Source organism: Scophthalmus maximus, chromosome 16, assembly GCF_022379125.1.
Source record: "Scophthalmus maximus strain ysfricsl-2021 chromosome 16, ASM2237912v1, whole genome shotgun sequence".
Taxonomy (NCBI): domain Eukaryota; kingdom Metazoa; phylum Chordata; class Actinopteri; order Pleuronectiformes; family Scophthalmidae; genus Scophthalmus; species Scophthalmus maximus.
Window position 1 is genome coordinate 18,261,412 of NC_061530.1, and position 18,875 is coordinate 18,280,286.

Below are 18,875 nucleotides of genomic sequence, written 5' to 3' on the forward strand. Positions count from 1 at the left end.
TTCACCCTGACTGTGACCTCACAGGCATGAATCTGTAAGGGACCAACCCTGAGGGACATGTCAGTCTACTATTTTATATTATTTTCTTGTATAGGCCAAACCCTGGATATCTCCATCATGCACCCCTGGTTTATAATGTTTGATGATTGACTTTTGTTAGAACATAAAAGACATATCGCTGCTTTATAGATCTATGAGATCAATTAGTGCCATTTTTTCAGCTTCCAACTTGTTTCTGGTGTTTCATGTTAGGTGGCTCTTTTAATTGACCCCCTTCAACCTGGGACCTTCAGAAAAATTCATGCATGAAAAACTAATTAACGTGGACACCTGAAGATTTTAATGAATTACTAAGAACCAGTTACAGAGATGAGTCACTATAACATTTGCTGATGCCTTATTGGGCGATAAGAGAAGCTTTGACCTCTGTGTGTTGACTTAATTAATGGCAGTAACTCAAGTAGCAAATTGCACTTGTTCAAGTAGAATTTCCATTTGAGTATTTCCTTTTAATATTATATGCCACTATATTTCTGAAGGAAGTAATGTCCTTTTTACTCCACTACGTTTTTCAGACAGTGAGCACGTTTTAACACATGTTACCAACTTATAAGTTATAATATATTGAACTATCCAAAAGTAAAAGAATAACTTAAAAAACAGCTCCATGCACCTCGTCCTTCCACAATAGTGAAATAACACATGAATGCATCGAAACCAAGAAACCACATATAATGTACTTTACATACTGTGAGATCATACAACTCTAAAGGCATCGCACCACATCTTGATGAAAATGCATGTTACAAATAAGATTTGAAATGCAGTAAATGTGATTGAGTGTTTTTCAACATCGTCCTCTTTCCTTGATGTCTCATAACTGATTCATAAGGCATTCATATAGACTAACATCAACTCATTTCTTTCTCGAGCTGCAGATCTGTCGCATTAATGCCCATAATGTACGTTTTCATCCCACCTCTTAGGAACTTTAGGAACAATGCAGCCACCTCGGAGGAATAAGATGCTTCCTGGTGACACACAAAAAAACACTAGCCTGACATAAAATAATCCTATAACACTTAGGCTGCCTTTTGTGAAAATATCTTTTAGATAAAAGGTACATCCACCCATGTGCACCTGTCCGACCTGGACTGCAGCACCGAGAGAGGGAGGCTCGGCTCTGCACACACACCGTGTCGTCACCTCCACTGAATACAGATAACGCGTGTAAAGAAGGAGAGTGTGCGCAGGATAATGAAAAGAAAAGTGGGAGAAACGCGTTAACGCGGAGGCACAAACAGAGAGAAGCTAAGGTCCAACTCACCTGCGCGTGTTCTGGAGTCCACAAGAAAGAAAGAAAATCCTCCGAGTGCTGCTGTCCGCCGCGAAACACTGAGCTGCTCTGCTGCTGCTGCTGCTGCTGCGGTTACCCAACACACACACACACACACACACACACACACAGACACACACACACACACACACACACACACACACACACAGAGACACACACACACGGAGACACACACTCACACACAGAGAGAGAGACACACACACAGACACACACACACACACACACACACACACACACACACACACAGAGAAACACACACACACACACACACACAGAGACACACACACACGGAGACACACACTCACACACACACACAGAGACACACACACACGGAGACACACACTCACACACAGAGAGAGAGACACACACACAGACACACACACACACACACACGTCCAGGTAAAATCTGAAATATATATTTTCATGAATCATCTAGCAACAATGAAAAATGGATTTTTAATGTCTTTAACTGTAAATGTCTAAAGTTGTACCTAATGGGAAGGGTAATAACTGAAATTAAAATATCGCGATGTTTAACTGCTGAGAGCCACATAGAAATATTCCACTGACACTGATAGTATACAGAAATATTAGTTTTATGCTTTTAAGCTTCTTTTTTTTTCTTAGTGCTTTCTGTCTTTGAATATAAATACTGTACCTTGTTGTCTGGCAGATGTAAAGTCTAAAACAGAACAGCGGCCATATGATCTGTGCCTCGCGACTGACCCCTGCTGGAGAAGAAAGAAAGAAAACTAAAATTCAAGTTGTTTTTTTTCTTCTATTCTGAACGGAATGAATTTTAGTTTGGTTTAAATATTAATTTATCTAAATCCTATAGTTCATAGATTAACCACGAGGCACTCATAATCAACCTTCAACAATTAAATCATAGGAATTAAATGTAACGAAAAATTGTATCTCAATATCTCAGGAGAACACGTGATGGAATTTAATATATATATATTGTATTATTTTAAAAAAATAATATTATTTTTGACAATATAGGCTGTAATTAAATGAGCCACACTCCTTACCAGTAGGTGGCGGTAATGCGCCATGAAGTTGTCTGCCAACCGCCAAAAAAAACCCAAGAAGAAGAAAAATAAACAAACATTATATTAATAACAGCAGAAGCAGACGCCTTTCTTGGCGCTAGGTGGCGCTCAAACTCAGTGCTTGTGTCTACACACTTACCGGGAAAGCCCGTCCACATCCACAGGCGGTCGTCACGGATGCGAGTCAACTGTAGTTGTCGGTCATGACGTGGACCGTCTGCCGCCTTCCAGGACCCGGAGACGCCGCCGAGTAGCACCGAGCCGAACGCGACTTATTCAGCCGACTGAGCGGCTCCTTCCGCCGGTACGTAACGTCCACTGCGCTCGGTTACGAGGACACACACCCGTGAGAGTTGTCGTTGACGCCGGTTAGCATTGTGACGCGGTTAGCCTGTGCTAACTAACCCACAGTAGTTAGCTAGTAGTCGACGACAGTGGTAACAGCTGTTCGTCTTTCTCCGCCGCAGCTGTTGCGACACTGCGCTAATTGGCTACTTGTGGATTCGATCGATCATCACGACGCAACAGAAACGACAGTCTGATCCGAGACGTCACGAATTATTGAAACGGTTTGTCGAATTCCTTCTTCTTTTTTTTTCCTTTTACCTTTTTTTTTATTTCTATGGCAACACGACTCTTCCAAGCCAGTCTCTGGTACCAGTGTCCCCCTCCCTCCATTTTGAGCTGGATTCTCTCAATCAATTCATTTTCTAAATATGTTCTAACATGTGATAAATGTAACCGGATGCACCTCCACGTTTTGTCATGCCCAGGTGACACCAGCTCAAGTGTGTGTGTTTCTGTTTCTGTGTGTGTGTGTGTTTCTGTTTCTGTGTGTGTGTGTGTGTGTGTGTGTGTTTCTGTTTCTGTGTGTGTGTGTGTTTCTCTGTGTGTGTGTGTGTGTGTGTGTGTCTGTTTCTGTTTCTGTGTGTGTGTGTGTTTCTCTGTGTGTGTGTGTGTGTGTGTGTGTGCGTGCGTGTTTCTGTGTGTTTCTGTGTGTGTGTGTGTGTGTGTGTTTCTGTGTTTCTCTGTGTGTGTGTGTGTGTGTGTGTGTGTGTGTGTGTGTGTGTGTGTGTGTGTGTGTTTCTGTGTGTGTCTGTGTGTTTCTGTGTGTGTGTGGGTGTGTGTGTGTGTGTTTTTTTTCTGTGTGTGTGTGTGTGCGTGTTTCTGTGTGTGTGTGCGTGTTTCTGTGTGTGTGTGTGTGTGTGTGTGTGTGTGTGTGTGTGTGTTGTCGTCACAGTGAGGACAACAGGTGGTGTTTTTATCCACGTCTCTCTGACAGGAAGGAAGCGTCTGAATCTGAATTTTTGTGACCAGTTACTAGGCAGAACTAGTTCTGATTTCCGGCTGGAGATGTGAAAATGCTTTCACCAGCTGGGAAGTCACACTGCAGCTTGTATCCTGAAATGGGAGCAGGGTTGAAAAGCTTTTAGTTACTTTCAGAGGAGGATTCCTTGTGTCGCATCGCCGCCAGACACTGTTATTGTGAGCTATTAAATGGGCGTTACCTAGATCAGAGCAAGTCTGATCTTGTGGCAATCAGGTGTGAAAGTAAGAGGCCTGCTGGTGGGTTTTTTTCATTTTCTAAAGTGAATTCTTCTCCCGAGGGTGCAACACAACGTGTGAGATTGCACTTGGAGCTTCAAGGGAAACGCTGCCAGCGAGTTAACAAAACCGGTTAACTGATTTTTGCATTCATTTCCTCCTCAGCTGGTGTGCTCAAAGACGGTGATTCCCGGGGTAATTCCTGAGATAACGTTGTTGTCTTACCAGGGCTTCCAAAACAAAATCTGTGAAAACTAGAGCCCGCCTGACATATAGAGGTTGGTGGATAATATCGGCCAATATGAGCCTTTCACATAGGTATCAGCGTTTACGTTGACCGATATGAAATTATTTTATTGTACAGAATAAACAATGGAGAAAAAAATGGGCATTTAGATTTGCATTTCATGTAAATAAAATATGTTCCGGTATGGGAAATGTTGTACCTCCCTAATATCGATAATCAGAAAACGGCCCCCCAAAAAATCTATATTGTTTGTGCTCCAGCTAAGAGACGGTGATTCCTGAAGTAATTCTCGAGATAACAGTGTTTTCTCGCCATCGCTTAAAAAAAAATCTAATATCGTGCCCTTTGCATTGACAATAGGTGTAAATTACATAGTGTGGCCCAGTGAAAACCACTTCTTCATACAGTGTGGAATATGACACCTCAGGACAATAAATCCCGGGGAAGGCACTTGACATCCTGTGACTCTCCCTTTTATTGTTTCACTGTGAAACAGGGTGATTGAGGTTGAGTCGGCCAAGAAAATGACTTTGGGGGGAAAATAACAGTTTTGCTCAAATGCGTGGAACACAGCTGGGCGTGGGCCACAGGAAAAGCCTCTAACAGCCCTGACTGATGTTCACTTTACTGAACCACAGCGTTTTTTGGTCGGCGGAAACTCTGTGCGGAGACATAATCAATAATGTGAGATAATTCATAATGATGCATTGTTGTAACTTTCACTTATACACAAGAATGACTTATCTTATTCAGAGGAGACATTTTGTTACTGACCTGAAAAAATAACTTTTTTGGAATCGTGTCTTAGCAGGCTACGATGACGTGGTGACCCGGGGGTCGGCCAGGCCGTGAGATGACTGCAGCTCGGCACAGGGAAAGGACGGAGCAGAGCGATTGAGAGAGAAGAATGGGCAGGAGCGTCTGGGGCTGCCGGCAACAAGACGTCGTCTCCACCGCAGTGCTCTACGGCTCGTTGGCCCTGTTCATCTCCGTCCTCCACAATGTGTTCCTGCTGTACTACGTGGAGACGTTCGTGTCCGTCTACAAGATCGACAAGGTCTCCTTCTGGGTTGGGGAGGTAAGTCAGAGGAAGCCCCGGGTCTGAAAACGTGTCAGTTAAAAGTTTGATTTACGTTTGACTGGGGCTTGGCGATAAAACGATAACGATATGTATCGCGATAGACACGTAATCAATATCAATAGAAAATGCGTTTGATAGAACATTTCGATCATTTTTTTTTCCTCATTGGAAGAAACCGGAGCGAAGAGTCTCGCTACGCCGGCACTCGTCCTCTGGTACCCAGCAACGTATGGAGTGACACGCCTAATAGCCAATCATGTAACAGTATCACGTTTGGTTGCGCCATCTCGTTGGCTCGTGTTTGTGTTTCTTAGGTCCTAAAAATTATCAATAATTATCAATATCGACCGATATGAAACAGTTATATCGTGATACAGTTTTCAGCCATATCGCCCTGCCCTACGTTTGACTTTGTAGTCCAAGCTTGACCCTTTCGTACTAGCGTACCAGCACGATGAGGCAGAGAGTCGGAGGTGGTTGGCACCATGTTCAGCCACAGTTTCTCCCTTTAATAAGTATTGGGGCTAAAGAAAATTTCATGTGTGGACTTAACAGCTCAGGCTCAAAATGAAACTTGACTTGTTGTTTCCTGTGTGTGTGGGCGTTGACTCCCCTCTCTGCTGCTCCACAGTCAGTGTTCCTCATATGGAACAGTCTGAACGACCCTCTGTTCGGCTGGCTGAGTGATCGCTCCTTCCTCAGCTCTCCTCAGTAAGTGTCTCCTGTTCCTCCTCTACACTGCCCAAACTTCTGTTTGATTACAACCAATTTGTGATTATTCGCTGATATACATTTTTTTGTCGTTGAAGTCAGTCTGTAGATTTCTACCATGGTGTTTGCAGCACATATTGCCACAAATGTCGCAGACATTAATAACCACATGCACATGTATGAGCATCAACTCTTATCAGCTGCTCAACACTGTTAAATGTTTGGCTGCCACCTGTGTTTGTGTTTCATTACGATTAAGCAAACTGTGACTCAGTGTTGTCATAAGGTGGTGCCTGTGTTTAATTTTTATGAATTTTCTATGTTTTTTTTGGATTAAGGTTGATGATTTTTATGATTCATGCTTAAGTGACCCCTGACTTATCTTCCAACAAATAGAACAGCTTTGTGAAAATTAGGGATGCACTGAAATAAAAAAAAATTCACCATTGAATAAATTAAATAGCCTTAATATGCCTTTTACTTTTTTCCCTTGCTTTTCAAAGGAAAAAAATTACAAAAACAAATTATAAATATTATTGGCAAAATTACATCAAAATTATACCCAAAAAAAGCACAATATAACTTAAAATAAATAAATTAGTCAAACAAAATAATATTGACTCTTCCTCTCACTCTCAGAGGCTTATTTATCACAAAACTCATAATTACAGATGATGTTTGTTTTTTCCACCAGGACGGGCTCACAGATCACTTCTCCAGAGGTGGTGCTAAAGCGCCTGAAGGCCCTCTCCACAAATGGCCCCCTCTTCGCCCTGTCGTTCCTGGCCTTCTGGGTGGCGTGGGCCCGGCCCGGCCTGCAGTTCCTGCTCTGCCTGTGCCTGTACGACGGCTTCCTCACCATGGTGGACCTCCACCACAGCGCCCTGCTGGCGGACCTCGCCGTGTCCGCCGCGGACCGCACGCGCCTCAACTTCCACTGCTCGGTGTTCAGCGCTTTGGGCTCGTTCTCCGTCTTTCTGTCCTATTCTTTCTGGGATAAAGAGGATTTCTACTCCTTCCGTATCTTCTGCGTGACGCTGGCTGCTTTTTCCATCCTGGGCTTTTTCTCGGTGTCCAGGTTGCTGCAGCGTCGCTTCCAGAAGGAAGTGCATCAAAGACAGGACGAGGCGCAGACTCTCAAAGAGTAAGGATTTTTTTTTTTTTAGTTTTGAGCTCCTGATTTGACTTTGGTTGTTCTTCCTCTCTGTCTCACTCCTTTAACTTTCCCTTGTCCGGTCCCAGACTGAGTGTTGGCCAAGCTCCACTTACCCAACCAGAAAAACCCGTCACAATCGGACAGTACCTCAAGCAGCTCTCCAGACACCGAAATTTCATGTGGTTTGTGACGATGAATCTTGTTCAGGTGAGATACTGATGACATTGAATGTGACATTTAAATTTTTTTTTTAAATGTATTCAAGCAAGTGAAAAAAGTGGTTAAAAGTCGGGGGTTAATGGTAGAGCTGCAACGGTTAATCGATTAGTATTCGACTACTAAATTAATCGCCAACTATTTTGATAATCGATTTATCGGTTCATGTAGTAGTAGTAATATTTCCTGGTTTCTTTGCTCCTCTGTGACAGTAAACTGAATATCTTTGTCTGTGCCGAGATTTGGCAGTGACATTTTTACAATATCCCAATACAGTTGTTGATCTACAATTCTTAATTTTTTTTCAAAGCACTTGTCCGGGGTCCACAACCATGGACCCCGGACAGTGTCGATAAAACTGACATCAGTGTGTGTTTGAAAGCAGCTTAATACTATGAATCAGTTTGTGCAGGGATGGTTTTGTGGAACTTTTTAAATTTATTTTAACTTTCCCTCCCTCTGTAGGTGTTTCACTGCCACTTCAACAACAACTTCTTCCCTCTTTTCCTCGAACATCTCCTCTCTGACAACATTTCCGCCTCCACAGGTTCTCTCTTACTCGGTAAAGAAACAATAAGTAACTCTCACATTCAGCTTTTTTTTTAAATTCCAGACCAAAAAAGACAATGCAATAATGTTCACAGCATTCTCTTGCCTCGGGGTTTTATTATTTCTGCTTTTTTTATTTATTTAAATGCTTCTCTGCTTCCACTCCCATGCAGGCATCTCTTACATTGCCCCCCACCTCAACAACTTGTATTTCCTGACACTGTGCCAGCGTTACGGCGTTTACCAGATCATCCGCTGGCTATTTATGCTCAAGCTGGGACTGGGTGTGTTTATGGTGCTGGCCGGGGCTGACCACATTTATCTGCTGTGCATCTTCATTGCCAGGTATGGCCACGTGCACGCGCATCGGCACATGCATCAGGGATCCCATGTGTGATGGCTTGTTCTTTTGTTTGCTTGTTTTTCTTTAGTTTTATCGCTTTCACAGCTGAACACACAATCGCATAACGACAAATATTGTGTTAACTTTTCTTTGGCACAAGATGTTATTTTTCCCTCACTCCAGCTTGAGCGAATATGCATGAGACCTTTATATTGGTGGCCTAAATCATGAATTTGCTTCCAGCTTTAAAAGTAGCCCTTATCAATAGATACATGATTTTAATAATTCCTGAAAATTTCCCTCTACATTTGTCAGAAGAGAAATAACTGAGGTAACAACACATAAGGTGTAAAATCACAGCACCATATAAGAATACAAACAAGGTGTAATAGTCCGATATACAGAGGGAACAGTGCAAAGTATAAGAGTTTAAGGTGCTGAGAACTTTGATTAAATATAGTCCATTTCAGTGATCACAGGCCTGACAGAGGTGGATGAGTTAAAAAGCCTGAAGACGTGAAATCCTCGCCAATCGCTTCACTCGCTCGACTTTAAATATTTGAACTCAAGCGAAAAAGCCAATTACTTCTGAGATCCTCCCAACATCACTGACGTCCGTGTCCGACAGAGAACAGACGGATAATTCACAGGTAAACTACATTATCGATCAGTCGGACTGATGAGCGTCACCGCTTCTTCTTCCAGTAATCGGGTGTTTACAGAGGGCACGTGCAGGCTACTCAAACTGGTCATTTCCGACCTGGTGGATGAAGACTTTGTGGTCAACCGACGGCAGCAGGCCGCCTCGGCTCTCGTCTTCGGGATGGTCGCCCTCCTCACCAAACCTGGCCAGACGTTCGCCCCGCTCATCGGCACCTGGCTGCTGTGTGTCTACACAGGTACAGATGAGCTTGATTTCCTCTTGCATTGAGTCTTTATGATAACCCAGGCTAACTGTCTGCTTTATATGTACACCTCAAATTCTCATTCATATCTGAGCAAGAAAGCAAATACTACATCACAAGATTTAGACTATTTTCCATGAGGGAAAGAACCTTTTTTTAATTCCTTTAATGTCCTGAAAATAAAACCTAAGTTGAATTTTATGCGTTCCCTCACTAGCTCAGTCATACATTCAAAACAAAAAAATCTATATTTTGTATTATTATTCTGGTACTTAAGTACTAAGGTACTTGAGAATTCTTATCATATTCTTTAATTTTTTTTCATGGTCTACCTGGTTACAAAAGAGTTGATGTGCATTGATCCATCCGTCTTCTACCTTCCCCCTCCAGGTTATGATATTTTCGAGAGGGAACCCGCGAAGGACTCTGTGGTGTCTTTGCCCGACGTTGCCTCCGGCTCAGGGACTCCGCCACTACGCCTGGGCTGCTTCCACATGCTGGTGTTTGTGCCTATCACGTGCGCCCTGCTCCAGCTGGCCGCCTGGTCACGCTTCACGCTTCACGGCCGCAAGCTGCAGGGGATCAAGACCCTGAGGCAGGCGGCCCAGCACGGCCACCTCATTGATGTCAAGGCCATATGAAGCCGGTTGAAAGCTGCACACAGACACTTTTAAATAATCCGTTTTTTTAACAGTCTTTTTGGTTACAACTAGGAAGATGATGAGGCGGGGAAAGCTGCTCTGATTCATCCTGCAGCTCAGCCCTTGTGTTTGAGGATATGAATCATTACAAAATTGTGGCTATGTGGACTGTGGACTGACGAATCCCACTGGAAGGAGCACATAACTTTTTAATAAATGAAACCTGCCTTATTTTTTTATATTTAAATATGAACCTATATTTATATTTGAAAAGATGACCAAAAGATAAAGTAGAACCAATTAAATGTAGAAGGACCAAGGTGACAACTTTTCATGGTGCAGGCAAAAGATGGGAGGGATGGAGGGGTTGTCTTTAAAACGGTTTTAAAAAGCATAATTATGCCTGCTCAGTTATCGCCAGATGGTTTGATCAACAGACCTACTGTTCTTCTTTACAGGATAAAGAGAACGAAATAAAATCGTAAACTAATCAGAGTGCTTTTGTTGATACTGCATGGCTCTTCAGGGCCCCTTTCTTCACATTTACCCAGAATGCCCTGCCTGTTTTGATGTTCAAGAGAAACTGTATTTTCTGATACGTGGTGATGACCTTTTCTTTTGCACAAACTACTGCCATTTGTCTGTTGTACTTCTAACATTCGGATCGTGACATACTTTCGTGGACGGTTGTAATAAAAAAAACTGGATCAAGTATAGTTCATAATTATTCTCAGATTAACAGTTCAATTTTGTAACTATTTCATATTATACAGAGAATATGTCATCTGTGTCGAAAAGCACACAAACTGCTGTGCCAAAACACCTGTATTTTTTTTTTTACAGACTCAAAGTTGAAAAGTGAAACGTGTGTGTGAAATCTTTCTCCTACTTGTGAGTAACAAAGTAAAGAAAAAGTCCACCATTAAAGTGTTTCATAGACCACTAGATTTGTGTTTAAATGACATTCTTCAACTTTTTTAGTAAGTGCATGAAAATCTGCAACCAGTTTGATTTGATCGCAGTTATAATTTCTCCATAACACCCACTTCTTTTCCAGTGGTGTGTCATAGGAAACGTGTCCTGCAAAACTTTATCGCGGTCTCCTGGTTCATACCTGAGACGACTGTGATGATGAGTATGAACGTGGTTAATTCAGGAACACTCTGAACTGAATCAACAAATACTGAGCGCTTCGACACAGGAACCTCTCTTTGAGAAGTGCCTCAACTTCAGTGAGCCTTGTAAGGCCCTTACCAGACAAGAGTAGTTGGTTCTTAATAAACCACTCGACTCACAATACTCCTGTGGCTTTCAGGGGCAATGAAAGTCCCGCTTTCCCCACTTGAGAGATTTTAAATCTCAATATTTTTTACCTAACTTAACTGTAGCCCGGTGGTTGCCAACCCCTTGAAATGGCGTCTACATGTGATCTAGTGTGGACAGGACAGCGGGAAGGATTTGATTCAATTAAATAGTCACTTTTTTTCTCCAGTTGTTTAATTTGGTGGGAATTTTAGAGGCCAGAAGCACGGTGGGCTACGGTCAATTTTGAAGAGAACTGTAACAGACGTTTATTTATATAAATACTGAGAATACATCCATAACTTCATCTTGCTCAATTGATAGTTGGATAAGTGTTATTTTACATTTCACAGCGACTATAACGCTGCGGAAGTAGCAGGAGGTATTTTCTCGCTTTGTTTTTTGTTTTTTACAAATATTTCATGTAAAATTGACCATATATCCCTTTTTTCTTTTTCTTTCTTGACAGTTGTTCAAATCTGTGTTTAGTCTTGAGGGCTAACAGAGTTCCCCAAGAGCGATGTGTTAGAGTGGGCGGTACCGGGCCATCGCGTCACTACCCATCATGCACCGGGGGACTGGTGCATCATTCATCGTATGGACTTTAAAGAGATATAAACGACCCGATCCAATGTACGAAAAATATTTTTTACTTTCGTGTGTTCATATGAATCGATCAAACACAGTGTTTGGACTCAGTAACACCGTCAGTGTAGGATGTGTGTCGGCGCCTCACTCCCTCTTCTTTTACAGTGAAAGGTCAGTACACTCATGTTTCTCTTCAGATCGTATAAATCTTTCGCCTTTTACTAAAGATTTCCGTGGAGAGGAATATCATGAGTTCAAACGAATTTTTTGATGCCCTACCTCGTGCGGGGCTTCCTGATATGTTTAAAATAAAAACCAAATAAAGGAGCGAAATTAACTATACTCAGAAGTTATAGTCAACAAGCGTAACAGGTGACGAATGAGCTGCCGTTTTCTCAGTTATCCAGCAGGGGGTGCTACACTTCCGTGTACTGTTGATAGACGAGGGCGATGACAAGATGCTCATTAGTTTGATGTGTGAGCTTTATTGTATCGATCACACATCGTAACGACGTTGACACATACTTATTTAAACACCATATGATTAGAGTCGATCAAGAATATGACTAGAATTACACAGGTGTCTCTGTATTTGAACATTATTGCAAACACTAATGCCTTGAAGTCCTATTGGACACGATCGTACCACGTGACCCGGAAGAGTCGAGGAACCGCGTCGCTTCGTTTAAGTTTCTTTTTTTAAATAATTTAATTCGCAGCGATTCTGTGACTTTTCCTCGACCGTGTTCGTCATGTTTTACTGCAGTTTCACAGAGTGTCCGACCACTGAACTGTCGAGTCAGTCTTCAGACCTCTGAGTGAGAAGCACTGTGGGGAGAAGGAGATCGTTACCTCCGCCATTTTGTCGGTATCGCTTCTCGGCCTTTTGGCTAAGATCAAGTGTAGTATCTGTTCTTATCAGTTTAATATCTGATACGTCCCCTATCCGGGGACCATATATTAAATTGATTTTTGAAACAGGGAGATGAAATAGGGGCTTGCTCCGTCCACTCCACGCATCGACCTGGTATTGCAGTACCTCCAGGAACGGTGCACCCCCTCGAACTGTCAAACGACAAATGATTGAATCAACTAACATGTGTCACAGTAGTTGGAGGGTGTTAACCAGATTCTCGATCAGAATTATACTACAAAATAACGCCTCGTATATAATTATATTTTTTGTTGTGCTCTGTACTCTAGTTCTATACAGTTTAAAACTCAAGTCAAGGTAAACATTGTACACCGTAGTCATACACATTCTGTCATGTTCCCCTACCTCGTATACATATAGTATCTTGTTAATCATTCCATATTTATTTTAGTTTTCTGGAATAAAGTCTTTCAAATGTGATTTGAAATTCTATTCATTTATTTGGATCTTATCTTTAGCTCGTAGATGATTGTTTCATTCTGTATCACTTATGCTTTGACAATAGAGGCTATCAAAAAAAAATAACAAAACATATCGCCCTATAACAGCTCTGTTGGATATAATGTTATCTGTGACCGTTAAGACGTTTTTGTATTTTTGAATCATTTGATCAGGGGAGAGCGTGAAAATTTGCAGTCGAGATTCCCACATTCGAGCTCAAGTCTACAGTTGTAGACAATTACGCCCTACGATTGGGTCGGTTCAACTGTAGACTACCAATCAGAGCCTAGCATTCAACTGTAGACTACCAATCAGATTCTAGCATTCAACTGTAGACTACCAATCGGATCCGAGCATTCAACATATAGTTAATACGGCATTGCATGATGGGTAATCTATCAATTTCTTTAATTAAATAAAATGTAAATAATCTTTGTTCTACACGTTTATATCTGTATTGAATTCCCGTAAAGACTGAGTCACAGTCCCCTGCAATTAGTAGTTTGTTTGTTTTTTATTTGCAAAATATTGGCACCATCACTCAGCATGGTGTGTCCGTGAAAGAGTTGCCTGTCTGTGACGTGTACAACTCATACTTACCTGGCAGGGAAGATACCATGATCAAGAAGGTGGTTCACCCATGGCGAGGATTAGCCATTGCACTTCGGCGTTCTGACCTATGCGAATTCCCCAAATGTGGGAATCTCGACTGCATAATTTCTGATAGTGGGGGACTGCGTCCGCGCTCTCCCCTGATTATCCTGTACGAAAAATAAATATGGCACAGTCTCAATAACTTTGACAAGAATGTCTGGAGTGCGACATGTTTAATTTTTGTGAATAACTTCTATTGTCAAAGTATAACTAAATATGTCATCAGCTACAACTAAAAAATAAGATCAAAATAAGTTCATGTAATATCAAATAGTATTTGTTTTTATTACCTTTATTTATACAGCTAATGTCATTGAGACACGGTCTCATATTCAAGAGAGACCTGTTTGGGACAATACAACAATCAGTTACAGACAGACAAACAGATTAACAATAGTCTATACACAATATTTAAGTGAAACTGCAAAGTACATGAAAACTTAAAACACTAGAACATGCTGAAAACAAAAGCAATTTGGGGTCATAGAAAATAATTATTCGAAATAAATCAGTTTTTCTTTTTGGTGAAGCTTATACATCAAGTTCTGTGATGAAAGTGTTGGAGTTAGGGTGTGAGGTACCCAGATCATTGCGTCACTACCCATCATGCACCGCGCAGGATTTAAAACGTTCCTAAATCCATCGTTTGGATTTTAAAAATTAAAAAATAAGAATCATATCCAATATACGATAGAATTATTCCCACGTGTTTACATTAATCGAGCAAACACAGTGTTTGGACTCAGTGACACCGTCAGTGTATGATGTGTGTCGGCGCCTCACTCCCTCTTGTTTCACAGTGACGCAGCAGTACACTCATGTTTCTCTTCAGATCGTATAAATCTTTCGCCTTTTACTAAAGATTTCCGTGGAGAGGAACATTATGAGATCAAACGAATTTTTTGATGCCCTGCCTCGTGCGGGGCTTCCTAATATGTTCAAAATAAAAACCAAATAAAGGAGCGAAATTAACTATACTCAAAAGTTATAGTCAACAAGCGTAACAGGTGATGAATGAGCTGCCGTTTTCTCAGTTATCCAGCAGGGGGTGCTACACTTCCGTGTACTGTTGATAGACGAGGGCGATGACAAGATGCTCATTAGTTTGATGTGTGAGCTTTATTGTATCGATCACACATCGTAACGACGTGGACACATACTTATTTAATCACCATATGATTAGAGTCGATCAAGAATATGACTAGAATTACACAGGTGTCTCTGTATTTGAACATTATTGCAAACACTAATGCCTTGAAGTCCTATTGGACACGATCGTACCACGTGACCCGGAAGAGTCGAGGAACCGCGTCGCTTCGTTTAAGTTTCTTTTTTAAATAATTTAATTCGCAGCGATTCTGTGACTTTTCCTCGACCGTGTTCGTCATGTTTTACTGCAGTTTCACAGAGTGTCCGACCACTGAACTGTCGAGTCAGTCTTCAGACCTCTGAGTGAGAAGCACTGTGGGGAGAACAGTTCCTTACCTCCGCCATTTTGTCGGATATCGCTTCTCGGCCTTTTGGCTAAGATCAAGTGTAGTATCTGTTCTTATCAGTTTAATATCTGATACGTCCCCTATCCGGGGACCATATATTAAATTGATTTTTGGAACAGGGAGATGGAATAGGGGCTTGCTCCGTCCACTCCACGCATCGACCTGGTATTGCAGTACCTCCAGGAACGGTGCACCCCCTCGAACTGTCAAACGATAAATGATTGAATCAACTAACATGTGTCACAGTAGTTGGAGGGTGTTAACCAGATTCTCGATCAGAATTATACTACAAAATAACGCCTCGTATATAATTATATTTTTTGTTGTGCTCAGTACTCTAGTTTTATACAGTTTAAAACTCAAGTCAAGGTAAACATTGTACACCGTAGTCATACACATTCTGTCATGTTCCCCTACATCGTATACATATAGTATCTTGTTAATTATTCCATATTTACTTGAGTTTTCTGGAATAAAGTCTTTCAAATATGATTTGAAATTCTATTTATTTATTTGGATCTTATCTTTAGCTCGTAGATGATTGTTTCATTCTGTATCACTTATGCTTTGAGAATAGAGGCTATCAAAAAAAATAACAAAACATATCGCCCTATAACAGCTCTGTTGGATATAATGTTATCTGTGACCGTTAAGACGTTTTTGTATTTTTGAATCATTTGATCAGGGGAGAGCGTGAAAATTTGCAGTCGAGATTCCCACATTCGAGCTCAAGTCTACAGTTGTAGACAATTACGCCCTACGATTGGGTCGGTTCAACTGTAGACTACCAATCAGAGCCTAGCATTCAACTGTAGACTACCAATCAGATTCTAGCATTCAACTGTAGACTACCAATCGGATCCGAGCATTCAACATATAGTTAATACGGCATTGCATGATGGGTAATCTATCAATTTCTTTAATTAAATAAAATGTAAATAATCTTTGTTCTACACGTTTATATCTGTATTGAATTCCCGTAAAGACTGAGTCACAGTCCCCTGCAATTAGTAGTTTGTTTGTTTTTTATTTGCAAAATATTGGCACCATCACTCAGCATGGTGTGTCCGTGAAGGAGTTGCCTGTCTGTGACGTGTACAACTCATACTTACCTGGCAGGGGAGATACCATGATCAAGAAGGTGGTTCACCCATGGCGAGGATTAGCCATTGCACTTCGGCGTTCTGACCTATGCGAATTCCCCAAATGTGGGAATCTCGACTGCATAATTTCTGGTAGTGGGGGACTGCGTTCGCGCTCTCCCCTGATTATCCTGTACGAAAAATAAATATGGCTCAGTCTCAATAACTTATTCAAAGTAATCATTAGTGCGCCATGGTCAATTTTTACGTTAAACATCTATCGTCGAAGTTTAGCTAAGTACGTCATCAGCTACAACCAAAAAATAAGATCAAAATAAGTTCATGTAATATCAAATAGTATTTGTTTTTATTACCTTTATTTATACAGCTAATGTCATTGAGACACGGTCTCATATTCAAGAGAGACCTGTTTGGGACAATACAACAATCAGTTACAGACAGAAAAACAGATTAACAATAGTCTATACACAATATTTAAGTGAAACTGCAAAGTACATGAAAACTTAAAACACTAGAACATGCTGAAAACAATTCGGGGTCATAGAATATGATTATTTTTATGATTGGTGAAGCTTATACATCAAGTTCTGTGATGAAAGTGTTGGAGTTAGGGTGTGAGGTCCCCAGAGCATTGCGTCCCTACCCATCATGCACCGCGCACGATTTAAAACGTTCCTAAATCCATCGTTTGGATTTTAAAAATTAAAAAAATAAGAATCATATCCAATATACGATAGAATTATTCCCACGTGTTTACATTAATCGAGCAAACACAGTGTTTGGACTCAGTGACACCGTCAGTGTAGGATGTGTGTCGGCGCCTCACTCCCTCTTGTTTTACAGTGAAGGAACAGTACACTCATGTTTCTCTTCAAATCGTATAAATCTTTCGCCTTTTACTAAAGATTTCCGTGGAGAGGAACATTATGAGTTCAAACGAATTTTTTGATGCCCTGCCTCATGTGGGGCTTCCTGAGATGTTCAAATTAATAACCCAAATTAATGAGCGAAATTCACTATATTAAGTGTTTTAGTGAACAGGAGCAACAGGTGATGAATGAGCTGCTTGTACAGAAATAAAAATGACATGACCTATAAACTTCAACAAAACAGTCAGAGTGCGGCATGTTCAATTTTTATGAATATTGTCTATGGTCAAAGCATAACTAAGTACGTCATCAGATACAACCAAAAAATAAGATCAGAATAAGTTCATGTAATATCAAATAGTATTTGTTTTTTTTATTACCTTTATTTATACAGCTAATGTCATTGATTATTTATACAGTCATTGATTATTTATACAGCTAATGTCATATTCAAGAGAGACCTATTTGGGACAATACAACAATAATCAGTTACAGACAGACAAACAGATTAACAATAGTCTATAGACAATATATAAGTGAAACTGCAAAGTACATGAAAACTTAAAACACTAGAACATGCTGAAAACAAAAACAATTCAGGGTCATGGAACATAATTATTCGAAGTAAATCTGTTTTGTTGTTTTTGGTGAAGCTTATACATCAAGTTCTGTGATGAAAGTGTTGGAGTAAGGATGGGAGGTACCCAGATCATTGCATCACTACCCATCATGCACCGCGCAAGATTTAAAACGTTCCTTAATCCATCGTTTGGATTTTAAAAATTAAAAGATAATAATCTTATCCAATATACGATAGAATTATTCCCACGTGTTTACATTAATCGAGCAAACACAGTGTTTGGACTCAGTGACACCGTCAGTGTAGGATGTGTGTCGGCGCCTCACTCCCTCTTGTTTTACAGTGAAGGAACAGTACACTCATGTTTCTCTTCAGATCGTATAAATCTTTCGCCTTTTACTAAAGATTTCCGTGGAGAGGAACATTATGAGTTCAAATGAATTTTTTGATGCCCTGCCTCGTGCGGGGCTTCCTGAGATGTTCAAAGTAATAACCCAAATTAATCAGCACAATTGATGATGTCCAATAGGACTTAAAGGTATCAGTGTTTGCAATAATGTTAAAATACAGAGGCACATGTGTACTTCTAGTCATATTCCTGATCGACTCTAATCATATGGTGTTTAAATAAGTATATGTCCACGTCGTTACGATGTGTGATCGATACAATAAAGCTCACACATCAAACTAATGAGCATCTTGTCATCGCCCTCGTCTATCAACAGTACACGGAAGTGTAGCACCCCCTGCTGGATAACTGAGAAAACGGCAGCTCATTCGTCACCTGTTGCGCCTGTTCACTAAACATTTCAATATAGTAAAATTCGCTGCTTTATTTGGTTTTTATTGTGAACATATCAGGAAGCCCCGCACGAGGCAGGGCATCAAAAAATTCGTTTGAACTCTTAATGTTCCTCTCCACGGAAATCTTTAGTAAAAGGCGAAAGATTTATACGATCTGAAGAGAAACATGAGTGTACTGTTCCTTCACTGTAAAACAAGAGGGAGTGAGGCGCCGACACACATCATACACTGACGGTGTCACTGAGTCCAAACACTGTGTTTGCTCGATTAATGTAAACACATGGGAATAATTCTATCG

At 40.9% G+C, this 18,875-nt stretch overlaps 2 protein-coding genes and 9 non-coding genes across 16 annotated transcripts in view; 9 read left to right on the plus strand and 2 right to left on the minus strand.

Moving 5' to 3' along the window:
• Positions 1-2,690, minus strand: part of sema4gb (sema domain, immunoglobulin domain (Ig), transmembrane domain (TM) and short cytoplasmic domain, (semaphorin) 4Gb) — a 37,565-nt gene extending 34,875 nt beyond the window's left edge. For 2 of the 3 annotated variants that reach the window (XM_047327814.1, XM_047327815.1), the window contains exons 1-4: positions 2,552-2,690; positions 2,392-2,423; positions 2,016-2,088; positions 1,328-1,423 (exon numbers count right to left, since the gene is read on the minus strand). The gene's annotated coding sequence lies outside the window, so the exon portion shown is untranslated. Of the gene's footprint in view, positions 1-1,327; positions 1,442-2,015; positions 2,089-2,391; positions 2,424-2,551 lie in introns of those variants that run through there. The other variant, XM_047327816.1, reaches the window with a different exon arrangement.
• mfsd13a (major facilitator superfamily domain containing 13A) lies at positions 2,577-10,518 on the plus strand. Of its 4 annotated transcripts, none has more exons than XM_035613836.2 (10): positions 2,577-2,716; positions 2,880-2,981; positions 5,016-5,282; positions 5,917-5,996; positions 6,691-7,140; positions 7,239-7,359; positions 7,834-7,930; positions 8,091-8,262; positions 8,966-9,159; positions 9,556-10,518. In XM_035613836.2, the coding sequence occupies exons 3-10, from the start codon at positions 5,112-5,114 to the stop codon at positions 9,804-9,806; spliced, it is 1,536 nt and encodes a 511-aa protein (XP_035469729.1). In that variant the 5' UTR covers positions 2,577-2,716; positions 2,880-2,981; positions 5,016-5,111; the 3' UTR covers positions 9,807-10,518. The 4 variants fall into 4 exon arrangements, with proteins under 4 accessions (XP_035469729.1, XP_035469731.1, XP_035469732.1 ...); XM_035613839.2 differs by lacking the exon at positions 2,880-2,981 and adding an exon at positions 4,123-4,235 and having other exon boundaries at positions 2,580-2,716; XM_035613838.2 differs by lacking the exon at positions 2,880-2,981 and having other exon boundaries at positions 2,579-2,716; positions 5,013-5,282.
• Positions 10,519-11,874: 1,356 nt separating this feature from the next.
• Positions 11,875-11,988, plus strand: LOC118288156. Its single transcript, XR_004785813.2, has one exon. It is a non-coding gene; the product is annotated as a U5 spliceosomal RNA (small nuclear RNA).
• A 578-nt stretch (positions 11,989-12,566) lies between these two features.
• On the plus strand, positions 12,567-12,757 carry LOC118288160. Its single transcript, XR_004785817.2, has one exon. It is a non-coding gene; the product is annotated as a U2 spliceosomal RNA (small nuclear RNA).
• A 906-nt stretch (positions 12,758-13,663) lies between these two features.
• Positions 13,664-13,826, plus strand: LOC118288159. Its single transcript, XR_004785816.2, has one exon. It is a non-coding gene; the product is annotated as a U1 spliceosomal RNA (small nuclear RNA).
• A 712-nt stretch (positions 13,827-14,538) lies between these two features.
• Positions 14,539-14,652, plus strand: LOC118288155. The gene has a single exon (XR_004785812.1). It is a non-coding gene; the product is annotated as a U5 spliceosomal RNA (small nuclear RNA).
• Positions 14,653-15,229: 577 nt separating this feature from the next.
• Positions 15,230-15,420, plus strand: LOC118288161. The gene has a single exon (XR_004785818.2). It is a non-coding gene; the product is annotated as a U2 spliceosomal RNA (small nuclear RNA).
• A 905-nt stretch (positions 15,421-16,325) lies between these two features.
• Positions 16,326-16,488, plus strand: LOC118288150. The gene has a single exon (XR_004785807.1). It is a non-coding gene; the product is annotated as a U1 spliceosomal RNA (small nuclear RNA).
• Positions 16,489-17,179: 691 nt separating this feature from the next.
• Positions 17,180-17,294, plus strand: LOC118288157. Its single transcript, XR_004785814.2, has one exon. It is a non-coding gene; the product is annotated as a U5 spliceosomal RNA (small nuclear RNA).
• An 834-nt stretch (positions 17,295-18,128) lies between these two features.
• Positions 18,129-18,243, plus strand: LOC118288153. Its single transcript, XR_004785810.2, has one exon. It is a non-coding gene; the product is annotated as a U5 spliceosomal RNA (small nuclear RNA).
• Positions 18,244-18,636: 393 nt separating this feature from the next.
• Positions 18,637-18,751, minus strand: LOC118288154. Its single transcript, XR_004785811.2, has one exon. It is a non-coding gene; the product is annotated as a U5 spliceosomal RNA (small nuclear RNA).
• Positions 18,752-18,875: the final 124 nt, after the last annotated feature.